We start from the raw sequence: 26,340 nt of genomic DNA, 5'->3' as shown, positions 1-26,340 counted from the left end.
CCTTTTTCCAGCATCACTACTGAGATTACTATTATGTAAAAACCTTTGAAGTGACAGAGTAACTTGGCTGTCTTATGCAGGTCAAAATACAGAAAATGACTGCATTCCGTGAGAAGATTCCCTCTGCTCCTAAAAATAAGAGCAGTTGCTGTTGTTGCTATAGCTATGGATTACTCTCTTCTATCTTAGAAATATATCTAATACATAAGAATACTTCAAACACACAGAAAAGAACAAATCACAAAAATAACATAAGTCTGGAAAATGTAGTTGGGAGATCTTTTACTACCCACGTATTATCGAGGTCGTAGCTTTGCTCTCATTACATTGTGAAGAAACTAATAGAAAATGGATGGGTATTTTTACCTTTTGCCAGTAAGTAACTTGTGTCCAAGAAGTGGAAAACCCAAAGTGGATTTGACACATTGCCTAACTAGCACACTCTTAACATAACTACATTATTCCAGTTCAAGTCTTCCCTACCAAGCCTGGGAAAACTTTAAAATTATTGTTATTTAAAGTCACTTTTATGACACAAGTAAAAGGAGTGCAGAGAAACAGTATTTTACTTGATTACAGTTCCTGCACAGCATCTGCACTATTCAGCACTATTGTATTTCATATGCTTTGTACTACGTTTCCTTACAGTAAACAGAGCCAGCATTTACTCTGTCCTCAGAAGACCTCAAGAAAGCATTTTAACTGCTTATTCAAGCAACATGGACAGAGAGAGAGGATTGTTTATGCAGCTGGTAAGTAGCAGTGGGTCCATCCGCAGGGATGCACGTCTCGCACCCATCTGAGGCCAGGTCTCCTCAGCCGGCATAGGGACCATAGTGGCTTTGCAGAGCGTCTTCAGGTGCATTTTAACCTGAGAATGTTAAAATACTGTCTCAGGTGAGTGGGTTTTGGTTTTCTGCTAACAGTAAACATGGTGCTTCTGCCCTGCAATGGCACCTTGAAACACACGGCAGGTCTTCCTTGAGACCCTCTGACCCTACAGGGACACGTGGTAATCCCAGGGAGAAGACCACGTATGGAAACTACTGCATTAGCACGGTGTTACATCCATTTAAAAGAATCAAAAATCTGAAATTAAGCAGCCTACAACCCGCTTTTGCTGCTCTGGAACTGGCGTGGCCCCCTCCCGGGGCCGAGGCACCCCGCCAGGCCGCCTGCAGCCCAGAGGGTTGTCACCCCGCCCTGGCACAAGATGGCGGCCTGGCTTCGGCGCCGGCCTCCCGGATCAAATATGGTTCCGGGGCGCGGCGCCGGCCCTTGGACTACAAGTCCCAGGAGCGAGCGGGCGCGGGGCGCGGCCGCTGCCCCTGCCGGGTAAGCGGCGGGCCGGCCGGCAGCGCGGCGGCGGGCGGAGCTGGCGCTGCCCTGGGATGACCCCCTCTGGGGGTGCCGGGGCTGCGCGGAGCCGATAGCGGGGTCCCCCTGGGCCGGGCCCGCACCCGGGCCCGCCGGGAGGTAAAAAGCCGCGCGGGGGTCGGGGGGGGCGCTGGGCCTCGGCCGGGCCGGGCCTGGCCCGGCCCGGCAGCCGCCTGGGCGCCGTCGTGCGCGGAACCGCGGGGCAGCCGCGAAGGGCCTGTGCCGCCGGCGGCAGCCGGCTCTCTTCTCCCCCCGCGTCCCGGCAGCGGAGGCCAGCAGCGGCCGAGGCGGCCTGTGCGGAGCTCCCCGCGGCTGGCGTGGCCCCGGCGGCGTTGGAACTGCCCGCTAATGGACAGCCCCGCATCCCAGCCGGGGGCGGGAGGGGGGGGCTGGGAAGCGGCGTGGCCGCTGCCGCGGGAGCAGACACCCCCAGCCCGGACGGGGGGTGGGTGATGGACAGTCACTTGTTTTAAATACCCGCCATGAGCCAGAGCAGGGCCGCGGTAAACAAAACACAGTGCGGTCTTGGAGTTTTCCTTCGCCGGGTGTAGGTGGTTGTGGGGAGGTACTCGCCTGGGGCTGGGCTTTTAGGAAGGGAGCCTTTCTCGGCGCTTTTTCGTAAAACAGGTGTTTCGGGGGCTTTGCAAAGGAGAGGCGCCTCTTCCTCTGGGCTGCAGATGTGTCTGTCGAGCTACTTCTGATGCGTCGTCGTGGTGGGAACCGCTGCTTCAGGACAAGCTGGTTTTGCTGAAAGTTGTGTTTATTCGCTAGGCTCAATGGCAGCTAGGAGGTTCTCACTCTAGTTCAACTTCAGGCATACCAAGCATTGATGTCTTTTGCTTGTAAGCTCAAAATGTGCCTTCTTACTTAAACAATGAGGAAGCTGAGACAGATTGATGTCACTCAGCCTGCCTTCCTGCATTTTTGTTGAGACTCAGGTAATTTTTTTTTTCTGGAAAAAGGAAAAAAACAGCTTATTTTCATGACTTTAATCACTAAGGTGCAGTTTTCGCAGCTGGAAAACAAATAAGAATACAAATTTACTATATAAACTGGTGCCAGAGATGGCGTGAGAGTTAGTACTTCTGTTTCCCTGTCTTGTTGGCATTATGTTTTGAGCCAGGTCAATGGCTTTTTAAACAAATTTCTGACTGCTTGAGGAAAGTGGTTTTCTGATTCCTTTCAAATAGCCTTAAAAGTTAACACAGCACGCAAAAATGACCTTTTGTCATTCCACGGAGCACTTGAAAGATCTGATCGTTGAATTCAACAAGGCAGAAAATAAATTGTAAATAGTTATTCAGATGGATAGAATTTGGAAATTAAATGGCATTTGTAAATCTGAGGGGAAAAAAAAAGATACAAGATCGCTTTGTAAAGTTCAACTTTGCATATCATTTAGATAAAGGTTTAAATATCTTGTATGTATCTAAAAAGGTTTGAATATCTTGTATGTGTTAACTTGTAGAGAAAGAATATCTTGTATAACTCATGACCAGGATGACTTACATCTACAGTCTTCCACAGGCGGATGTAGGCGTGTGTAAATAATGAAACCTGTGCTTTCTTTGGTAGACACTCCATGCTGCCCCGTCACATGCAGAGGCTGGGCAGAGACTGGATTGCCCATTGGAATGGTTCTCAGATACTTGCCTTGAACAGCCCAGTTTACAGCTGTATGAGATGGGCCGGACAGTACCCCTGGGCCTCGTTTCCACTTCCCGTTCCATCTGATTTCTCAGCCAACTGGAGACTCCCTCCATTTTTCGGACCTTGGAGACAATTTCAGAACTCTAATTGGCAGTTTGATAACTTCACGCAAAGTTCTTGCTTTCACCTACCTAACCCCAGTATGAAATCTGAGGGAGAAGAACCATTGATAAAGAAGAGAAGACTCAGTGGCCAGCATGATACTTCAACTCCTGAAGAAGAAACAAACTTGACTAGTCAGAAGGAAGCATTGTGTCTTTCTGTAGGACAGAATGAAGAAAAACACAGCAGCAAGAAAGGTAAAAGATGCTCTTTGCTCATCTTCCTTGTTTATTTGTAACGCTAAATACATCAACAAGTTACAAGCAATATTGCCTGCACCTTTTGAGTTACTGTTTTTCTTGGCACCTCTTTCAAGAAAACATGTGTCTTAAAAATGTTACAGTTTTGTAATACTGTTTAGTCTGTAAACTTGTATTTTGTGCTGTCAAACAGTCTGCCAGAACTTGGTGGTAGAACACAGTCAATTATGCGAGGGATTGCCCAGCTGGGGAGTCCTGAGCTTGGCTCAGACAACTCTCTCTCAGGTATCTGTTGCCAGATCAGATCTGTTAACTTAGGAACTCTTTTAAAGCAAGAAGATTTAGCTAACTTGCTGAAGGGCTGAGCTGGGCTGGCAGTTGCGTAGCTTCATTCCTTGTATTGCACCTGAGCTCATAAGCCCTGCTGGACCTGAATTGGCTTCTTTCCGAGCCAGTTGAGTTAACTGTGACCTAGATAACTGAGAATTAATGGACTAAGATTTAATGGTGTTTGCTTCCAGTGTGATGGTGTGGTTTTGTTTTTACAACTGTATTCTGTCACTGGCATGTTAGCAATTTTTGTGTTAGACCATGACTGGCAGAGCAAACAGCAATGTGCTTATTCAGATAAATGCAATAAGAAGTGCAAAGATGTCTACCCAACTCGGTAACAGACTTTCATGAAACTTGGAAGTGTCTGCTTCAGCTTATTACAGATATAATCTTCTACATAGTATCCAAATGTTTTACTGAATATTGTGGATATTTACAGTTTTGTCTTCTGTGAAACAGATAGAGGGGCACAGTCAAAATTGGCCCCCTCTTGCATAAATCAATTCCCTAACAAAACAAACTGGAAGAGCGACAGATGCCATCAGCACCCCAAAGGGATTTTTGGACACAAATATCCACAAGGCTTAGAAACATCATCTCCATCTTTAGGAGCTGAAGGGAGGGAGTTTGCTTTGTGCCTTTATTGTTGAGTCCACTCTCAACCCCCTCAGAAAGTACATTTTGACATAACTTTATCTTGGAGACTAGTTAGCATTGTGGTCCTTCCTAGTTATCTTTTGTGCGCATATTTTAAGGTGACAGTAATTAAAGATACCTGCTGAGGAGCAATGTGGCCTCTCTCCCACTATAGAAACAGTACTTAAAGTCTTGCTGTATTCCTTGCAAATACTAGATAAAGCCCTGAATAATGTAAGCACAGTGATGAAATTTACTACCCAAATAGGGCAGATACTAGCAGTTATAGCTGCAGGCTGCCACTAGTTGATAGCACAGATAGCTGGACCTCGGCATGCTCTCAGGTGAGTTGGAACATAGCAGAAAGGCATCTTTTTTCATGGGTTTTGTAAGTGGAGAAATACATATCTGAAAAATAATTAGACGCTTAATGATGGGCAGATATATTCTTATAAACTTTCATATAATGATACTAATAATAAGTATGAAACTAGGAATGGCAGAAAGGCACAGTAAGCCTTTTCAGAAGTTCTTGGTAATTCTGAGACTTATTAATTTTTTAATTTCTCAACCTCACTGAGGCGAAATCAGGTTCATTATCTGTTTTGGGATCCCTGTAATGGACCCTGTTGCAGCTTGTGGCTGAGTTTGTCAGACTGTACACAGGCTAGAGGTGAACCCTTTGTTTGATTCCTAACCATTTGTTAGTCATGGATAGAGGGATCAGCGAGATGCCCATATGCTGCTCTAAAGCATGTATCCAGATATACCCCACCTCCACTGAGGAGGTAGTGGCAGAAGGTAGCGTAAGACTATGTCAACAGACTGGATTTGGCTTACCAGTTTGACAACCTTTCTACAGGGAGCAGGGTGGTGTAGTCTGACTGCAACGATCTCCTTAGAACATGCCAGTTTCATCATTTCAAAGCAGTTTGAAATCCAGGGCATATAATGGTTTTATGCTGTGTTTTGGGGTTTGTTTTGGTTTTTACTAATGCTTATATAAAGTTCATCTTAAACACAGGGTCTAAATCACTGCTAATCAAATGAGCTTTTAGAATTGCTTAAGCAATTTGAAAGACAACTAGTTGTCAGTAGAATGATTTCTAAGAGCAGTAAGTAAGAAGTCATATGGTGTATTACATAACTTTTTCTGCTTCATGTGCTTTTAACAGGAACCGTCAAAAGACACTGGGAATATTTCTGTCAGCACAGTAGAACAATGAAAATCTTTGAAAATAAAGAAACTGAACAAAGCAATATAGAAAGTGAGGCAAAATTTGATTTTACAATCATGTCCTACAATATCCTCTCACAGAATTTGTTAGAAGGTAACTCCCACCTGTACAAACACTGCAGGCAACGATTGTTAATCTGGACATACAGATTTCCCAACATTCTACAAGAAATCAAACAGCTGGATGCAGATGTGAGTAGAAAATGAGCATATGGATATTTCTTAAGAACTGATAAACTGGAATAGCAAATTCTTGCTGTTCTTTATTTTGATAGGTGGGCTGTCTAGTGAATCCAACTGAGCTTTTAGTTATGTCATGCTTAACAGTAGTTTTGATTTATGCTTATGCAATTAGTGTATTCTGTGTGATCTGAACTTACAGCAAAGGCAAACTGTACAGTACATATCACTCATAGTTGCCTTTTTTTGTCCATAACTTCCTGGAGTGGTCTTTTTGACATGATTTTGATGTTCTGCTGATACACGCACTGAACATAAGACAGCTATACTTACATAGGCCAAAGGTCCACCTAGTCTAGTGTCATGTTTGTAACAGTAGCTAATGATAGATGCTTAGAGTAGGAGAACAGGGCACCTTCCTCCAGGATAGTCTTAGCTTCTGGGACTGTACAGTTTAGGAAGCTCCAGAGCTGGAGACTCTCTCTTTAGTTGTGCCATAAGTTATTTAGTGCAAAGGATATGCAAGATTGAATAGTTGGTCATTATTCGCAAACACTTAATCTTGCACGCCAGGCTTTTGTGGAGGAAAAATAGTATGCATGCACACAGGAGGGTCAAATTAAGGCAACCTCTGGGACTGGCGTTTTCTAACTTCCAGATGTGTGACTTTGACTTCATATTTGTTTAGGTAATAGTTACACCAACTGTCTGTATACTCAGTGAATCAAAAGTCCCTTTGTAAAATCGGGCTGCTAATCCTTCAGAGCCGTTTGTTAGACCAGGAGAACTTGTAATTGTGTCTGAATCCTTTATTTGGAAGGCAGATTCAAATGTTTTACTTTTTTGATTGTATGAGGACTGGAGTGATGAGACTTGCTATGTGGATCTCCATTTTCTTGAGATAAAGGTTCAAGGTTGAGAGAAAGATGCAGGTGTTAGTAGCATTCATGTAAGAGATTGATCCAAAAGTATTCCTCTCAGATGTTCATTTCTCTCTTCATCTGGTCTGCACTATTTGACTTGTTCACAAGCTTGTTGTTCTTTACTGAGCCATAACAGTGAACTTCTGTTTATATTGAGGTCTGAAAAAATACCTTACCATGTTCCTAGTTGGTTGCGGGGTTTTTTGTTTGTTTGTGAGGCACTTATCACTTATTGTTAATCTTAATCAGGAAGTCAAGTCAGTAAACTTTTTGCTTCAGTCATTGTTCAGGCCAATAAAAGTTTGGTGACAGACTCCAACCTCTTTGTGTCAGAAAACATTATTGAAAAAATCAAAGTAGTTGCATTAGGGAAGCCACAGAAAAACTGCATTGTACCATTTGAAAAATGCAGTTATGTTAGTACGTAGCCAGGAAGCTGGAGATTGAAGTCTCCTTCAAGCTCTTCCTTTCTTCCTCATAAATTTATACATACTGTGTATGTATCTTTACAGTGAGATCCATTAGTGGGCTTTCTGGGAGGAGCACTGGGCAGAGGGACACTCTGTTGAGGATCTTCCTGGCGCTGTTAGTGCTAACAGACAGTTCTCCAGCATGGCAGGCCTGGAGCCAAAGCCAGCCCCCTGGCAGAGAGCGGTTCAGTTCAGGGTACCTGCTGAGGTCTGCATTGAGTCATGACGAGCAGCTGCTCACAGACCCTAGTAGATGCAGGTGCCCTTTGTGCAGAGGAAGTTCTTGCTAAAGGACATAGACTTTTAACTGATTCATTGTTTTGAACTGGAACCTTAAAGTGAAGCAGAGACTTCAGAATATTGCTTGAGATTTGGTTCTCCTTTGAGACCTTGAATGAGCTAGTGTCAGCTGGGTAAGTGAAGTCTGTTGCTGCATTCAGCAGGCAGCGTTAACTCATTACCCTTCAGGAACTCGGTCCTTTGTCAGAGTCCCAGGCTGTTTGTAAATTTGTGTGTTACTGCAGTGTGCGGGGAGAAGGCTCCAAGATACCCAGAACTCTCTTAATGGAGTATTTTGAGGTTGATCTTTGTTTCAGGTTGTCGTAATACAGAAACTTGTCGTCCACGTTGTCATTAATGAAAAGTGTGCCCTTGGCCTCTTCATCCCACTGCTCTGGCATTTAGCCCTCCTCTAAACTGCTGAGAATGTATTAGCAGGTCACTATTTTGATTAAATTTAATTTCACATCTGAAAATGTATGTCTGCCTAAGAAAGGGTGGGAGGAATTGGGGCCCTCTTCACAATCTTAAGGAGGATTTTCTACAGGAGAGTGAATCCTTTTGTGGGATTATGGAAGCAAAAAGTCTGAATATTTTTGTTTGTTTGTTTTTATACCTATATAGACTGGCCAACAGAGATATGATATGGTAATATTTTGATGTACTTACTAATATCTTTTAATTATAAACTTTTGCGTTAGGTACTTTGTTTACAAGAAGTCCAAGAAGACCACTATCGAACAGAGATCAAGTCAAGTTTGGAATCCCTGGGTATGATGAAACTCTTATGACCAATACATTGTCTTTTCCCCTGCCCCAGTACTATTTTCCTCAAAAAAAACTCTTTTAGATTATAGAATCAAGTCTCCTGCCATCCCATGCAACAATGTTGTGTACCCCCTTTTATAAATTCATCAAGTACTCTCTTGAAACTACATTAGTGTTTTCTACTGGTATTCCTGTTGGATAGCTTTTCTAGGGTATGTTTTTTCTGGCTTGAAACCTTCCAAATTATCAGCACTAAATTTTTATCCGTGGTCAGTTTGTATTCATTAGTTTTTATACTAGTACTGTCAGTCAGCCTAAATAGCACTGTCTTACTGCTCTCCCATGTGAATTCATGGTAAGGAGCATGCTGTTAGGGGTGTGATTCCATGGTGGTTTAAACTGATCTAAATCTTTTGTGCCGTACACCTGCTTCTAGTCCCAGGGCCCCACTGTCTTCCTGGCACTGGTACTTGTCTGATGCCAGGAGGAGCCAATTCAAGGAGCAGCACTGGACTGATACTCTTTTCTTTCTTGGTTAGTTGGTGATAGTCTAGCTCCCAGAATTGAGTGTTTGTAAAGAAAGTAGAGTAACGGCAGTACTGATTTAAATCCACTTGAAATGTCAAACAACACTGTAAGGCCAGGCTCGTGGGGGCAACTGGGCTTCCTGCTGCTATACGTGAGGATCTGGAGCTCGCTGTAGCTCTTCCTGTTCCCCTCCCTACTCCCAGATGCATGTCCTGCCCCTTCTCCTGGGCTAGTTCTGGTGCTCACTAGACCTCTACCCTGGTGAAATCCACCAGTCCAGCAGAATGCTATCCGGACTAATTTTATTTTCCTGGATTAGTTTTCTGTTGGCTTACTGAGTTAACAGTAAGTGCCACAACAAGTGGCAGGAGCACGTGGCCTGGAGCTGGGGGAGAGGAGTGGGAATCCCCTGTTCCAGCGCTGGTGTGAGCTCGGAGGTTGGCTCACTCCACTTCATGGGGCTGTACTTCTTGAATTCATATGGCATAGGCTGAGCAGAGAAGCATTTTAAAATGGCAAAAACTAGATACTGTTTCAAGATCATTAGTTTTTTCTTGCATAGGTGAGGAGTCATTAAATTCTGCCTTTCACCTCTACATAAAATAAAGAACTTGGCAAATTACTATTTTCAGGTGGACTTGTTTGAACTCCGATACTGTCATTTGATAAGTGTCTCAGTTTCCCCGTTGAAACCTTGCCTCTTGCTGCTAACTGGATAATTACATAATTGTGTAAATATGTTTGAGACCTTTGTTCTATGAATCATTTTAGACATTGATTTATGACTTACAGTGATTATTGCTTGTGATTGGAATGCTTCACTGGTATTATTCATAAACCGTTGTGGTAACATCCAGAAAAAAACATCAGTACCCAAGTCCACTTTTATGTGACTTGTGGGGGTTTTTTGTGGGTTCGGTTTGGGTTTTCTTCCACATGCGGAGAGAAGAACATGCCTGGTATCTTAAACTACGTAGATGCTTACACATCACAAAAGGTACTAGACCAGGTTTCCTGTAGTATCTAAACTGAAGGTAGACAGGACAGAGTGTCTCTTGTGTTCACTTTTCTATGTGAACTTTACATAGTCTTTGGTACTTCAGACTGGGTGTGGACTGCCGTGTGAGAAAAGTAGCATGAGGCTTTTCTAATTTAAAAAAAAAAAAATCTCTATTTATACAATGGTATTTTATGTTTTTAATTGCCTTTCTTGCAGGGTATCACTGTGAGTATAAAATGAGGACAGGGAGAAAACCTGATGGCTGTGCTATTTGCTTCAAAACTTCCAAATTTAGCCTGATCTCATCAAACCCCGTGGAGTTTTTTCGCCATGATATTCCACTCTTGGACAGGGACAACGTTGGACTGGTGTTGCTTTTGCAGCCTAGATTTCACTCTAAAACTAATGCTGCGATCTGCATAGCCAATACACATCTGCTGTATAACCCAAGGCGAGGGGACATCAAACTGACCCAACTTGCGATGCTTCTGGCAGAGATTGCTAGTGTTGCCCCTCAGAAGGATGGTACCTTCTGTCCAATTATCATCTGTGGTGACTTCAATTCTGTTCCTGGTTCTCCATTGTACAGATTTATAAAGGAAGGAAAGTTAAATTATGAAGGACTTGCTATAGGGAAGGTAGGCTATGCTTTTTGCTTCTCACAAAAAAAACCAAAAAAACCGTTAATGCTGATTAAAGAGAAATATTTAATCGAGTGGTGCTAGCATGCCATAGCTGGGCTTGTGATTATTTCCATTGCAGTACCAACCTTAGTGCCCTTTACACAGTCTGCAAAGTGAAAGTTATGTGGAGTTACTAAAATAAACTTGGGTATATTAGCTGTGCCTTACAGAATATTGTATCTGCTTCTAGCATTCTGAAAGCAAACACTTGCCAAAAAATTTTTCTTGAAAGGTAGTTATTCACAGGATGTTTGTATCACTGTGTTAAGTGTCCCAGTCTCTAACTAGGATAAAATATGTAATCAAATGCCTACTGTGTATTCTATGGAAAGATGACCCTTATTTTAGATAAACTTTGAATTACAGTGGCTAGCTTAATTGTAAAAGCAAAAATGCAATTAGATGCCGAACCTAAACTGTTTGAGGTCAGATGGTTTTTGTTGTAAGCTCTTGTATGTAGCTGTTGGATGTGTCAAATGCTATTTAATAGAAAGTAACTGGAGTACATACAATGAGAAAACATGAAAAAATAGCCCCACTGGTGTTTGTTGCTAGTGGGTAACTGTTTCAAGCCCTGCTTTGACTTGTCTTGCTCCCAGAAGAATAAGCATCATGAAGATAAAGTAAGTGTCTGCTAGGGAGCTGTGTATACTCAGTCCTGTTATGTTGCTAAAAGTGTTCTTGGTAGCCTCTCAGCTTTATCTTGAAAATTTGGGTAGCTGCAAAAAACTTGGTAAGACTAAACAGAGGGGGTGTACATAAGGGGTGTTACTATTTTTAAAGAGATTTGACAAGCCATTAGAAAAGATTTATTCTAGGGGGCTGGGGTTTTTTTTTTATCTTTAAACTTTACAAAAAATATCTGCTCATTTCAATTTTTTTTTTTTTAATCAGATTTCTCTCTGAAAAAAGCTCATGTTGTCTTTCTTAGGTTTCTGGACAAGAACAGTTTCCAAGGGGACAAAGAATCTTATCTATTCCAATTTGGCCAAAAAAATTAGGTATTTCGCAAAACTGTGTATATGAAATAAAACAGCAACAAAAAGAAGAAAACGCAGGTCAGTTTCTAGGTTGATGAATTTTGTGGTCCTTTGAAAATATCATTAAGGTAGCACTGAAAAACATGATCTGTTCTGGTAGGGGAAAAACAGGGAGTCCTGAGCTTGCAAAAATTCCTTGTTGGGCTCATTAGAGTGTAAAGTTATTTGTTTACATAAGCACTTGCAAATTTGAATCGTTAGAATAGTTAGAAATTGCCACTCAGGAGCTGTGTCTAAAATTTAAACTATTGTGTTTGCATTATGAAAGCCAGTTGTGCTGTGACTGGGAAAAGAGAGATGGAGGAATGCAGCATATGTATGTAGCATGAACCTACATTCTGCTTTAGTGTTTATGCATTATAGTGCAAGCACTTTATGGAATAAGTGGGAAAAGCAAGTGATTCCTCACTGAGTATTATTACATCTTTCGTCCACCATTTTTTCTTTGACAGAAAAAACAATTTTAAATGAATGGGACATAATTTGAAAGAGTCTTTGGAGGGGATCTTACTAATGGAACAGAAGAATTTAATCCGGCTTTGTGGATTGTATCTTGCCTGCTGCAAAAAATAAGTGTACTTAAAGATATTTTTTTCTGTAGCTTTTCTTTTCTCTAGCTCTTCAATACTGGTCTTGCCTACATCCTATTTTTAAATGTAAATTGAATGTATTTTTATTTTGCAGGAGAAAACTTGGAAGCAGCAAAACTGGACAACACTCAGGAGATTGTAATAGGATCTGAAAAGTATGTGTTGGGGGGGGAAATGGAAGCTCTTGACTGGTTCCTAGTTTTGGGGGTTTGTTTTGTTTGTAGACCAAATTTGTATCTGATTCCAGACGTGGATACAAGATGCTTACCCAATCCAGTCTGTCCATCTGGCAAAAAGTCATCTTCCATTTAAACTTGAAAAGGCTGATCAGACAGCAGAAGACTAGAACTGGAAATAATGGAGTGTGTGTTCTTGCAGGAACTTGCAGATATTATTTCTCAGAATGCAGAGGCGAGGTATCAGTGCTGTTTAGAGGGGACTTTCTGTCAGCTTATTAAAAGAATGCTTTTGACATTTTTTTGCCACTTCTTGACATAAACAGGACATTTTGCTGTGTAATGACATCGTAGGAAAGCTATGAACTTCAGTCCAGTTGCAGAAACCATGTTTTTCAGAGAGGAAAAAAACCCAGTGTTGTCTAGCTGCTTAAGTGTTGGCACTTCTCTCTCTTTTCACTGTTTTTGAGATACTGGTTTATGGATGCTAATAAAATCCTATAATACAATGTGAAATTGGGATAAAGGAGGGAAAGGAACCGGAAAGATCACAAAATCTTCCTTGTCAAGAGTTCTGTGGGAGAATTTAAGTTCTTTTGAGTCCCAGAAACTGGGAGTATTACAGATTTGGTACTACAACTCTTACTCAGATCAAAACATATGCTTGTTAAACTGAAGGAGGAAGCCACCACTAGACAGCTGAGAAGGAAAATGTAACTGCTTTTTGAAAGGAAGATTGTATTTGCATTTACCAAACTGGTAAAGGCATATAAAGTAAGGCATAGAAGAAGGAAATTGCCCTAACTGTGTATGTGTGATGTCACGTTCCAGGTCAGCCATTTCTTATCAGGAATGAGATCTTGGTACCACTGCAGATAGTTATATTAAAACACTTGGTGATTCTTGGTGATCAAAAAGCTAAGTAATGGCATTTCTGAGAGAAGTAGATAACAAGACAGGAAGCCCTATTCTACTGTGGAAATCCATAGCGTGCCACGTGTTGAACACTGCTTGCAGGGCTTTTTGCCTCATCTTCTAAAAGGATGTCATGTAACAAGAGCAGAAATTACTACCCTTCTGTGTTGTACCAGCTGGCATGTTTGTCAGTCTTCTCTAAATCACGCAGGTGACATGCTGATTTTTTTTTTTTAATTGCTTGGTTTTTAACCAGAACACATTGCAGCTCAGGTTTAATGTGCAGCCGTGCAAGGCGAGGCAGGTGCACCTGAGGGATGGATGATTTGCAGAGCTGATGGGAGCAAATGTCTGGGAGGGAGAGAGGAGTTCTTTTGCTGAAAGGTGCAGTTCTGCAGTTTGCTTTCAAGATTGAAAAAACAGGTGAGACAAGATGGGCTGAACTGAAGAGGAGTAGGCTGACAGATGATGCGGAGAGACAAAACGGGAGCCTGAGTGGAGGAAAGAAGATTAGGTGTAGCCTAACTTGAAAATACTTGATAGCTTCAGTTTAGGTGAGGAAAAAAAAATAAAACGAAAAATCTTAATTTCTCTACATGCTGAAGGGCCTAGTTAGATGAGGTCATAGTTTGTTGCTTTCATATAAGCTGCTCTCATGGACACTTCTACCCATGTCTCAGGGAGAGAGTGCTGAATGAGGACACGTGAAATCTTACGAAGTGTAGATGGAGGTGAAAGCTCCACGTATATTTAAAGTGTCAGTTAAGCCAGTTTTGATAGGCTCTTAAGTATCTGCCTTTTACTTGAAAAAGTTGCCTGCATTTTGCCTTCAGAGGTTTAGGCCACTAACACAAAAGGCTATGGGATTGATTGCATGAGAGAAATGCTAGTTTGCATATCTAGATAATTCATTTTGTTTGTAACCAGGAACTATTTGGTATTTCTTCATTGCTTATTCTTTCTAGGAAAGACAAGATAATAAAATTCTTTTCTTTGATTCCTGTTTAGGTTGTCTTCAAAATTGCAGCACCATTTTAAATTGTCTTCAGTCTATTCTCATTACTTTCCTGAAACTGGGATACCAGAAGTAACGACTTGTCACTCCCGAAGTGCTGTCACTGTGGATTATATTTTCTATTCTGCCGCAAACGATGATACTGCTGCCCAGCCAGGTAAAGAAACTTTTAATTATTTTTCACAAATGCTAAATGGGAACATTTGGATGCTGTTCTACGGGAAATGTAGTGATAATTTAATCCATATGAAGTACCTCAGAGGTTTGTGGTGGTGCTTTGAATGTCACATGGCTGGCCTTGTCGACTCACCTCACTTGGACTTGTAGTGCCACACAGGGCACACTTTGTCACCTCACTGAACGTTCCTGTAGTTGCCATCTCACAGGGAGACAAGAGCTGAGGCTACAGAAAAGCAGCAATGTGAGTAGCACTTGAGAAATGCTGCTGTCAGTAACTCACGCGCAGGACCTTAGCGGCCGGACCTACAACAAAGCAGTATTTCCAATCATCTAATCAACAAAATGATGAATGGCAATTTATGATGTGCATTAAAACTGATAAATGAACTGTTTCTTACGAAGTTCCTTTTCAGATAGTCTTGATGTAATGTCTGTCAAGTAAATGACCTCTGCAGCCAGTGCCCAGTTGTCACTCTCTTGATTGCAGTTGCAGCTAAAACTCACCAGATGGTGCAAGAAAGACACGGTACCTCTGCGGGTGTATTTCTTGATGGGTAACCCAGTGCTATCCTTTACTGCATTTGTGCTCTTACCGTGCAGACTTCTGAGCAGTGCGCTTTCCGTGTCATCATTAGTTCTGTGTTTTATGCCATCGTCAAAGGTCATTGTGCAGTGCTATCAGATAAATGACTCTGCAGAACTTGGAACAAAGAAACCTGGATTCCACTCCTGCTCCCACTGTAGATTGCAACTGATTTTTACAAATTAACATTGTTTTCAGTATGTGAAATGAAAATACCACCTTCATCTCTCATACCTTGATTGACAGATTGTTCAAATTCATTGAGTCAATGCCAAAAGGCTCATTTGTCATAACATGCACAGTAAATGCTATCTTTGTGTAAAATATCAAATACAAAAGCTTCACAATACAGAAATAAAAGCTTTGACTGAAAAACTAGGATATGAGAAGTATCTAAATGACTTCTGAATGCTGTGTGATTTAACGGAGTGCTGTGTGATTTCAGAGTGCACCCCTGTGCAAAATTTAATCTTAATTCACCTACTTACATATTTTGTTGCACCATCATTGCCCCAGCAGAGCTATAGCACTTTTTTCTTTCTGCATGTGTTTTTCAAATAGATTCTTCACCCCACATCAGAGTACAGAATAGGACCAAACTTGAATTCTCCAAGTAGTATAAACTGGTGTAGTTTTTATTCATTAGTTCTTAGAAACTAAGTAATAGTCTGGATTTTCAGTTTTCTGATGACCTGGGTCTCTGTGTTAAAAGTTGTCAGTCTGAAGAAGTAAGTATTAAATGTGATCTAGGCTGACTGATCACTTTTTTTTCCATTTAAAGGGTTGGTTTGTTGGTGTTTTTTTTTTTTAAGTTTTTGTGCTTTAGTCTGTGTGATGCTTAGCCAAGTATTTGGTTCAGTATTCAGGATTTGCTGTGAAAGCAGGGTTAAGTATCTGCCTGAGTCCTGCAGGACTCAATTTTGCTGGTTCCAGAGTGCTCTGAGCTGACATGAATCACTGCATGCAGACCAAGCTCTCTGTAGCAACAAACTGCTCCTTTGTAGACATGCAGGTGCTGTGCCAAATGATAAATTTGGCTCAAGAGCTGGGCAGACGTGTGCTCTAGAGCTACCGAGACATCTTTGCAGTAAAAAAAAGCTTTTCTTCAGAGCAGCAGTAAGCAGCTGCTGGGTTGTTAGGGAACTGGGAAGCTGGCAGATGGCAAAGGAGTGAAGCTGTTGAACTATCCGAGGAGTTTAACAGTTGCTGGATAATCCTTTAAAATACACCTGCTGGTAAGCCAGTACCAGGTTCAGCCAGGAAGTTCTGAAGTTGCTGATCACTTTCATACAGAAAATATTTTTGTCAAAGTTAACAGCTGCCGTTTGTGCTGAAAGCACTCAACCTGCTCCGAATCATCTGTGCTCTGAAAGCAGTAGCTAGGGTTGCTAAATAGTTGTCTCACTCAAGTAGATAGCTCAAGAAGTCTAAAAGTTTTTGACATCATCATGGAAGGATCTCAATTGAATTCTCAATTGAATTTCTTTGCTTGTTACTCTTTGCTGATGATGGTTTTCTGTTTTGTTTGGTTGTTTTTTTAATGAGGACACAAATATTTTAAGTATAGTGTAATAATAAAGTGTAATAATAGCAAGGCTGTGAGTCATCTTCCCCTCTTCCGTGAGCAATGTGGTGTTTTGGGGGGTGGGGTGGGATTTTTTTCGTTGGTTGGTTTTTAGTTTTGTTTTGTTTGTTTTTAGGTGATTATAGGAATAGGTAGCAGGAAGTAATGGAGGAAGATGCCTTTCTTACGAGGAACAGTTAGGAAGGGAAATGCTAGAAGGCTTTCATCCTTATGAGCAAGAGTTCCTGGATGACTTCCCTGCTGGAGAACTGTGTGCTTGAGGATACAGAAATAAAATGTTATGTGAACCAGTAACTCTCAAAAGATGCTTAACTTTGCAAGTGTCAGCTCTGTTTAGCAATGCTCTTGTGGTAGAGTATGGGATTGGACTGTGTGAGGCTTTTTCAGGGGAGTTACAATGAACAAATAAATCCCTTTCCCTTTCTACCTCAGTTTATCTCTCTGCAAAATGGAGGGGTAGTGTCTTTCTGAGTACTTTGAGCTCTACTGATTATAAGTTCTACTGTGAGAGTAATAGTAAACAAGAAGAATTTCTGAACTACCTTATTGGTGATTTTGAATGGAACAATAATGACTTCAGAATATTTCTGCCATACTGTTTTCCTCCTTCTGCATACGTATGAATGTGTGACTTCTAGCCCACACGGATGAACATTTCCACCTTTTTTTTTTTTTTTTTTTTTAAACCAGGAGCAGAGGATTCTTTTCATGGAGGTCTGAAACTTCTTGGCAGGCTGGCACTTCTAACAGAGAAAGATCTTTGGACTGTTAACGGTCTTCCCAATGAAAATAACTCTTCTGACCACCTGCCATTGCTAGCAGAGTTCAGGCTTATTGAACGGTAATATCCAAAGGACTTTTTGTGTAGGTAAAGTTACCTTCACCTTCTCTCTTCATGTGATTATTATTATTTTTTTAAAGGTTAATTCAAGCACTGCTGGTCCGGTTTAAATAAGCTTGCATGCATGCTGATTTGTTAGTGTTGTGTAAAGTAGACTTTTTAAAGATACTTTTTTTTTTAAAAAAACGTTTAAATTACTTTATGAAGTCTTTAAGGAAAAAAGAAAAGATTTTACATTAGCTTCCTCTTTGATAATGGAAAACATCTGTGCCAGTCTCAAAATGGCATTATTTTTCACGGAGATGCTGTAAATGGTTTTTATTGTAAATCATAGTAAAACTGATTATTCTCTGAGAACTGTGTGCTTCTTTGAGTAAAGAGGAGTGAGTTTGTGTGCATGCCACACTTCACAATGAGCTGAAAGTAATGTTTTACTACAAAGTTGCTCTGTAGACACTTTTATTTAAATACTTCTGCAAAGGAATTTCCTCAGTTACCTAGAGTGTACTCAGTGCGGAGGCTGCAAGATTGGACTTCCAAAGGAAGAAGATAGCTTTGTAGTAAGGCAAATATTTATGTTCTAAAAAGTTACTACTTTAACTTCTAAAAGCTTAAATATAGGTAGCATAAAATATCTGAAATAAAACCAAGTTTAATGAACATGAAAACTTATGGGATTGATCTACTGGGGGGGGGGGGAATCAGTCCTTGACATCTTGAGGCTTCATATATATTGAACAACTGGAGGAAGGTTTTTTCTTCCATTTAGTTATTAAAAATGTCAAGTTGTATATTGAAATTACAGATCCTGAGGTATTAAATGAGCAAGACTTTATATTTACTCTCATATGCACTGATAAACATTCTGTGGAAAATATGATTTACAAAACAAAAAACCAAAGACTGCCCGAATAGGAAACTTGCAGGGAGACAGGGAGGCTGGAAACAGGTCTTGTAACTTGGTCGAGCTACATATGGATATGTATGTAAAACTGACTTAAAAGTAACAGAGAATTGTCTTTCAGTGTAATGCTGGAAAACCTGCACCCATGTTCCTGAAATCACATTCAGATGCATTTGTCTCCCAGAAACATTTGTTTGTTCTTCTCTGGCCTAATTTTTGGAATTTTCATTTGGGTTTCCTTTTCCTGATTGCAGAATTACAACTGCGATTACTTTGTGCTTTGAGAATAATGCAGGAAGTGCAGTAGCAATAATCACAAAACCAGTTGAATTGGAAAAGTACTTCAGTGTTACATTGAAAAATATGACTGCCTACCAAAACATGCAGCTTAAATTGCTTGGAATTTGGAAGGGGGCTATTTTTCTCCTAAGTAATTGTGACTGAGGAGCTTTCCTTACTTGTTATTAATGCTGTAGATGACTACCTATTCCATACTGGACTCTATTCAGATACTTAAAATCAGACATTCTCAAAGCTGGAGCTGATTGATAGATGCAAACACCTAAACCAGCTGCAACAAATTTCTGGTAGATACCAGTTACAGCTAAAAGCATTGTTCAGTGTAGTGACCTGTGTAGCCTGTGTTAAGAGCCAGGAGGTTTGCTAGCCTGGAGGCCTGCATGTTGTCTCCATTGCAGAGAACTGTGAGATCCTAACAGTGCTGCTCTAGAGCACTGCTGACAGGCTGCTGAACAGGGGGAGGTGGCTAACAGACGTTCTGCTATTTAGAATAAGCCTTAAATTGAGCATCACTTTTTCAGGCTTGTCTAAACCCTCATCTCCTCACATCAGCTCCATTCTCTTCCACACAGAGCAGCACTTATTTAGGCCAGGCCAAACACCTAGTTATTTACAATGCTGTTTTTATGCTAATTTAAAAGGAAATGCTTTGGAACTGCTGATCAATGGTTTCCATATTTGGCTTGTATTCAGATATTGTGTGTTGCTGTAACATTTTAAAATGGCCAAATTCCTCAAGGCAGTAAAGATGGCCTTCTGAAAAACATACCCCACTTCTCTGGTAACCACATGAAGCCATTAAGATATATTCGTTCTACTTCATTAGTGTATGTTATTATTAAAGGACTATAATAATTTGCTTTCCTTTACAAAAGGGGAAACTGTCACCTCAAGTGTTTTCCCCCATTTTGATGATGATAACATGGGGAAAGGGCCAAGGCACTACTGAAAGAAAAAAGCAGAAGCTGCTTGACACGATGCAGTCATCAGTGCTGCTAGTTCAGGGGTGTTTATTGTTCCATAACAATGTATTTTCAGGGTTTAGAGACTTGTTTCAGTCTTTCTTTGTATAACCCATTAGAGGTTAGCTTCCGGGTGGGTTTAAGGGCTTTATGTTCAGTGATTTCTTTGCAGAATAATAAATCAGGTAGGTATTTAACAATCTTAAAAAAAATCTGCTTTAGGTTCATTCCCATTTGTCCTGTCTTGATTTTAGAAATGACTGGAATAGAAACCTGGACAGGACAAAAAGATAACCCTAAGTCATTAACAAAAAAACTACTGTGATATTTTATTGAACTTTCATGCTGTGCATAACATACAAGTGATTAAAAAAAAACAAAAAAGTCATGCATGGTTTCTACACTATTTGACTGCTTTGCAGTAAGTTAGAAGAACAGTCACTAGAACCACACAAGACAAATGCCATCATAAGCAAGTTTTGAGAGAATATTTCAACTGAACTTCAAAACAATAACCAAAAGCAGTTTGTCACACACCTCTACAGCATTAAAAAGTTTCAGTATAAGTTAGGGGTTAAGAGAAAATAACTGAAATTGTGCTGGACAATGGTAAAAACTATATAACCAACCACCATTACTTGAGCTGAAGCAAAGCATGGTTTCATAGAAAAAAAACACACACTTGCAACATATCCAATAATCTTGTGCTATAGGATACAGCTGATCAAAGTTTTTCACATCATTTTACCCATGAGAAATCTAAGGCATACATAAAAAAAAAATTGTTTAGGTCACAAGACACTGAGCAGCACAAAGTTTAAAAAACTGAAACTCTGCAGCTGATGTCAAATTACTCAAGAATTTCTACCAAAAGTGAAAATTCAATTTCACTCCTGAACCAAAAAAATTCCTATTGTGAACACAGGAGTGGAAAAGTTTGCAGAAAGAGGGATAGGAAAGGCCTCCCTGTAATTGATACGGTAATCCTCTATAAAGAAGTGTAATAATACATTTAAAAAGTCATTTTTCTAGACCTTCTGAAGTCTAATTAGTAGAAAGCCTTTTACTGTTTGTAGAAGGTTGCTGGGTCTCGGTGTTGTCTTCCTGTCCAGGTAGGTGAGATTCATTGGTTTTTTTGAGCAATGAGGTCTGTGTACAAGCAATCGTCTCCTCTGTATCCATTCAATTGCTGGCCAATATAAGTGTTCTAGGAGCTTAAATCATTCAATTTGAGTAAACATTATTGTCACTGTGTTACAATGTCCTGTCTTCATGGAGATCCCAAAAAAGTAAGTGCCCAGGAGGAGAGGGACACAAGGCCCATGGCAGTATCATCTATAAGCACAGCACAAAGGGTAGAGGCTGGACTTGTACAATAATCCAGTTTCTATTTAGGCACCTAATGAAATATTTTCAGGAATGCAGCACTTGAATGCTTCCAGAGAACTTCCCTAATGCGAATGGCAGACCCCAATGAAAGTCTTACCCCGTCACTTGAAAACGCTGCTGTCCATCACAGGTCCTTAGCTAAGTCTTAGAACAAAAGGACTGAGTAGGGAGGAAACAGACAAGCTTGATTTTCAGCTATTTCAGACATACAATTTAATTTATTGCTGAAGTTGTTCCAATACAAGTTTCCTTATTCAGGTCTGACTAAGCCGTTGTTACTACAACACATAGGAAAAACTCCCTACAGCAGCATGGCGGAAGGTTAACTTCAGCCTGCGATGTCGGATCTTAATATAAGATGTCAAGGCATCACCATCTGAGACTGCACAGCCTTTCAAAGACAAGGTTCAAAGTTACACACAAATGTTGAAAGAAAAGCATATAGACTCAGGTTAGTAACTCTGACGTTCTTTCCATTATTCTAGGAACACGTACAAGAAACAAAACTGACTAGCAGGTGAACACTTGTCTCTACAAAACAGCAGTCTCTACATTTTGTGCTTCAGCAGTGTAGTCCAGAAAGACTAAAAGCTTGTGACAAAGTATAAAAAAATTCTGAAAGTTTAAAAATTCATTATTCATCAATTATCATCATTTAAAAAACCAAAACCTCATATTTTGCCTAATAAGATGTCAGTGTTTAAGAATACACTTGCATATTACTATTAATTAACATCTTTCAGCAACATGCACAAAATAATAACACAGGTGGCAGTAAAACATCCAGAGCTGTTTTAATACTACCAGAAATGCTGGGAAACAGTACAAATTAGTTACAAAACAGTAATACTGACAGTTTTGCATATCTGTTAAGTTTAGTGAGGTAATGTTGATACTTTAAAAACTCACGCCACTTCTGCACTGCTTGTTTTTATTGCTGAATTAAATATTAATACTGATATGATTTTTTTAAACTGCACTGCACCCCAGCACATCTTAACACTAAGAATATGATTTCCTAGTTACCCCAATGCTACTACCCAGCACAATGCCCAAATTCAATTAATACTTGTACAGGGAAATTATATTTGAAGAAACTCTCACACCACTGGAGTCACCTGCTACATGATGGAGGGAAAAATCATCCTGATAAACATAATTTTAGGTTCTCTTCACTGATGCCTTTTCTATGACTTGAGAGAAAATAAATACCGCCACCAAGAAAAAAAAATCGCTCCTTCTATTTTCTAGGTAAAATTTTATTATAAGAGTCCACAAGTTAATAAATAGCCGCATTCCTTTTTCCTTCCAATGGAGTGCAGGTAAAGTGCAGCGGGAAGCACCAGGGAAGCCCTCTGTCCGGCGTATGGCTTTGTTAGATGCGGAGCTGGTAGCCTACCTCGTTGAGCGTAGCCAGGTCTCCTTTCTTGTCCACCACTGCAGGCCTGCGAGCAAAGGAGGGAAGAGGGCGCTGCTCACCAGCAATCCCACACTGCCATGCCGGAGTGGAGGGAGCAGTTGTCAAATCAGGAATGGTTACTTCAAAATAGGACTGACTAGATCTAATTTTCACATCATAAGCACGATCCCGCTGAATTTGTCGCATGAACTAGTGCGATCGAGCTACTTGTGTGGGTTGCCTCTGAAGCCAAGCGCCAGCAAAGAACAAGTCGTCCTATTCTGGGGTCCGCGATCTGAGCCTGGGAGCGCCCCTCTCCCTTTCACTTGAGAGAGGGCCTAAATGAGTAGCTAAGACTAGACACATCCCGCCCATGATCTACCCCAGAGCAAGACTCTGGCTTTTAGAATAAAGTGGAAACTGCTGAGAGCAAACAGGCAAGGCCTCTCACACGGCCACAGCGTGTTGTCTCTCTGAACCTGCCCTTTCCTCTTGGCTAGGTTTGTGTGAAGGGCTAGAGCCCACCAAATAGAAAACAAAATGAACTCTCTTCAGTCTCCAGGCATCTTACATTCTGATATAGTCCAGCCATTCACTTGAGTAGTCACACACACACACGTATGCTGTTAGGTCATTTAAGTATATCAACAACCTGAACCGAATGAGATTGAGATTGAGCCAAGGAACCTTGAATCAGTCTCTCCCTATTTAGCAAGCAATGGAAAAGCTCCTGTAACAAAGTTGTCAGACCAAAACAATCCTAGTGATTTGTAGTCTATAGCAGTGTCTAATCTGAGAGCTTATTCCAGGCTCTTAGCTATTTCCACATTAAGCCATATGTTTGCTTTTCTAAAGAAAAACATTGTCTAAAATACATGTTTCTCCTAGTAGACTCTGCAGCATGTCCGCTTCACTGCAAAAACTCAGCTAAAGCCCAAGTAGTACAATGTGAAGCTGGTGATGGCTCCAGTGCTTTCCTACAGCTCCTCAGACCTGCTTTCCAGCTCTGGCGCTTACTCTTTGCTCACTGGGCAGCAGATGTGACCCGTGAGTTTGCACACGCAAGGCTGACACTTTTCTCCTCGTTGCACGCCGCCTGCCTGTTTCTGCCGAAGCTGCTCTGGGCAGCCAGCACGGCTACAGCAAAGGCAGCGTGCAGCAGGCAGGCTGGGGAACCCTTGCCCTGCCTGTGGCACACTGCTGGGTGCACGCACCAATCTAAAAGCTGTACCGTTGCAGCCCTAAGAGGTGGGGACATATAGCTTACGTATATACACACATACACATGTGAAATATTTTTGAATTCTTTGATTCAATTTTTTAATTCAATTTTTTAATTTTTTTTTTTTTTTTTTTAAGAGCAGAGCTGCCAACACCAGATGTCTGCTGAGCATTTGCACAGCATTTGAGAGCTGGGGACATTGCTATGGACAACTAATGCTCTTCTGCCTAGTCACACATGGAATGCAACCTGGTTTTTTGCCACTTACCCAAGCACCTCTATTAATAACCCCATCATTCTCTCTGCCGTACTGCCCTGCACCCTGCCTCGTGTTTGTCTCAGTTTGTAAGTACTTCACAGAAGTGAAGGAGTCTTCACTGGTCTCTGTCACTTGCAGGAAGAGATTGCACCTGCAGAAGTCATTGTAAGATAGATAGGATTTTTCCACTTTATTCCTCAGAGCAGGTGGGATTTGACTAGCGAGAAAACAAGTTATAAGCTGCATCCCTCGGAGCTTGCATAGGAGTCGGAGATCAGCAAGAGATGCACTGTATGAAAATTCCAGAGTGTCCTTCCTTCCTTCCTCCCTCCCTCCCTCCCTCCCTCAAATTTAGGGATCCTCTTCCCACCCCACCCTTTTCTCCCTCTCTCCCTCCTTTTAATTACAGCCAGAATACGGTTTTAATTAAAGCATGCCTGGATGGTTCTACCTTCTCTGATTATCCAAAGAGATGGGGAGTCACTGCACACCCATGATGAAATGCCCATTTCGACTCCAGGACAATTCTCTAGCTTGTAGCTACAAACAGACTGTCCTCCATAAGGTTTCTTTTCGGGGTTTTAGGAAAAGGCAAGGATTTGTTGGAGCAGAGGCACCGCAGCCCCTATTCACCTTGGCTGGCAAATGACCTGACGTTGAACGTCCCCTCTGAAGCAAGGGACCTCTGCTGTACTGGCCCATCAGATCGCACCTCCAAAGTGCCATGACGATAAGCACGTGAATAAGCTATGCATAGCTGCTGGGTACACAGTATTCATGAGTTGTCTGCATTGGATCTGCCTGATTTTGCACATCCTAATATAACATAATCCTAATATAATCCTGCCCCCTTGCACATCCTAACATAACGGACTAACAGAATTTTCCTTTCAACAGCTAAATTAGGCCAGAAGCACACAAGGCCAGTGTTGCTATGACACTCACAGAGCATGCATGTGTTAAGCCTCAGTATGAAATTAAGAAGAAGTAGGTCTGGTGAACTGACATTTAGGAGCAGAGATTGCTTCAGGCTGCCGCGTGACACTGCCTTCCAAACTCTCCCACACCCCTCCAGCTCCAAGCGCTTCTATTGAGGATGAAGCATGCGCTGCTTGTTCCAGCACAGTGGCTTGCAGTTTACTGCACCCTCCTGCTTTGGGACTTCAGAGGATGGACAAGTGGACACAGTAAAGCTTCAGACTTACCAGACAGATTCACACCACCCTATATCCTCTTCATTCACCCTGTCTGTTGGCCACCCTTAGCAGGATCACATCAGCTGTGGGCTAAGAGCACACGGACTGCTACCATAGCTCAGTTAATGAGCTGCAATTTGACTACACACCAGTCTCCTAGACAGGCACATAATGCTTCTCGCATTGCCACCCGTGTCCTGCAATGTACCCTATCTGCCTTCCAGCTGTATTTCCAGGCTAAAATCATGGACTCGCTAGTGGTTACCACCGGCATTTACCTAACAAACTAGAAAGGAACCAGGATGAGAAGTTAAAGGGTTGAGGCTGTAAAATCCACTGCTGTCCTTAAGTACTGCTTCAGCCTTTGTCTTTCAGAAACAATCCAAAGACATTCCAGTTCACATATTTTTCACTGGGAGATTTCTCCCAGCCGGCCCGTATAATTTTATTGTTGACAAAACCCAGGCTGTAATAACAGCTTGTCATCAGCAGGTGAAGCCTCTCAAACGCATGTGTTATTCAGCTCCTGCCAGCTCACACTAGAGCAAACACTTCTCTCCCCCTCCCCTGCAAGCTCTAAAAAGCTGTAATTACAGCATGTGAGAGGTCCACAAAGAAACAAAACACAGTGTTGATAAGCACGGCCATTCTTTAGCTAGGATTTCAGCCTAAAGCCTAGCAAGCCTGAAAGTCTTTCTTCTTCTGTGCGTAACACAAAGGCCTCTCACCACAACTAGGTTCTCAAAGAATCATCAACACGCATAAGAAAATACCCAATTTCCCCTCTCATATTTCTCGCCCCGTGTATGTGTCATTCATGTATGTGTCACTCAGCTCATTCCTGATGAGGGGATGGCATTCACCCAGCTTCAGATCTCAGAGACCTCCTGTTGCAGAAAGCAGCAGATCTCGATTTTGGAAATGAAAGGGTTTTATCACCAGCAGAGAACTCCCTACAGCAGCGTACTCCTCTGCGGCACCAGCACGGGTTCATGGAAGGCAGGTCCTGCTTGACCAACCTGATCTCCTTCTATGACCAGGTGACCCGCCTAGTGGATGAGGGAAAGGCAGTGGATGTGGTCTACTTGGACTTCAGTAAGGCCTTTGACACTGTCTCCCACAGCATTCTCCTAGAGAAGCTGGCGGCTCACGGCCTAGACAGGTGCACTCTTCGCTGGGTAAAAAACTGGCTGGACGGCCGAGCCCAGAGAGTTGTGGTGAACGGAGTTAAATCCAGTTGGCGGCCGGTCACGAGCGGTGTTCCCCAGGGCTCAGTTTTGGGGCCGGTCCTGTTCAATATCTTCATCAATGATCTGGACGAGGGGATCGAGTGCTCCCTCAGTAAGTTTGCAGACGAC

At 41.7% G+C, this 26,340-nt stretch overlaps 2 protein-coding genes across 7 annotated transcripts in view; one reads left to right on the top strand and one right to left on the bottom strand.

Moving 5' to 3' along the window:
- The first annotated feature begins 1,216 nt into the window (after positions 1-1,216).
- Positions 1,217-18,011, top strand: ANGEL2 (angel homolog 2). Of its 6 annotated transcripts, none has more exons than XM_075147048.1 (9): positions 1,219-1,335; positions 2,953-3,386; positions 5,534-5,787; positions 8,149-8,218; positions 9,960-10,381; positions 11,358-11,484; positions 12,151-12,211; positions 14,156-14,319; positions 14,830-17,194. In XM_075147048.1, the coding sequence occupies exons 1-9, from the start codon at positions 1,253-1,255 to the stop codon at positions 14,898-14,900; spliced, it is 1,686 nt and encodes a 561-aa protein (XP_075003149.1). In that variant the 5' UTR covers positions 1,219-1,252; the 3' UTR covers positions 14,901-17,194. The 6 variants fall into 6 exon arrangements, with proteins under 6 accessions (XP_075003150.1, XP_075003149.1, XP_075003148.1 ...); XM_075147047.1 differs by lacking the exon at positions 14,830-17,194 and adding an exon at positions 17,201-18,009 and having other exon boundaries at positions 1,222-1,335; XM_075147052.1 differs by lacking the exon at positions 14,830-17,194 and adding an exon at positions 17,201-18,011 and having other exon boundaries at positions 1,325-1,476.
- Positions 18,012-20,641: 2,630 nt separating this feature from the next.
- The window catches only part of VASH2 (vasohibin 2), a 36,707-nt gene continuing 31,008 nt past the window's right edge, over positions 20,642-26,340 (bottom strand). The window contains exon 7 of the mRNA XM_075147053.1: positions 20,642-22,351. Coding sequence (XP_075003154.1) covers positions 22,282-22,351 — 70 coding nt within the window. The 3' untranslated portion in view covers positions 20,642-22,281. The remainder of the gene's footprint in view (positions 22,352-26,340) is intronic.

Source organism: Calonectris borealis, chromosome 3, assembly GCF_964195595.1.
Source record: "Calonectris borealis chromosome 3, bCalBor7.hap1.2, whole genome shotgun sequence".
Lineage (NCBI taxonomy): Eukaryota > Metazoa > Chordata > Aves > Procellariiformes > Procellariidae > Calonectris > Calonectris borealis.
This window is presented reverse-complemented; position numbering and strand designations above follow the sequence as displayed.

Bases quoted from the DNA above. Each gene is read 5' to 3' on its own strand.
- ANGEL2 (XM_075147047.1), top strand. From the start codon at position 1,253: ATGGTTCCGGGGCGCGGCGCCGGCCCTTGGACTACAAGTCCCAGGAGC. The intron at 3,387-5,533 runs GTAAAAGATGCT...TGCTTTTAACAG, and splicing joins AAAACACAGCAGCAAGAAAG to GAACCGTCAAAAGACACTGG. The intron at 10,382-11,357 runs GTAGGCTATGCT...TGTCTTTCTTAG, and splicing joins AAGGACTTGCTATAGGGAAG to GTTTCTGGACAAGAACAGTT.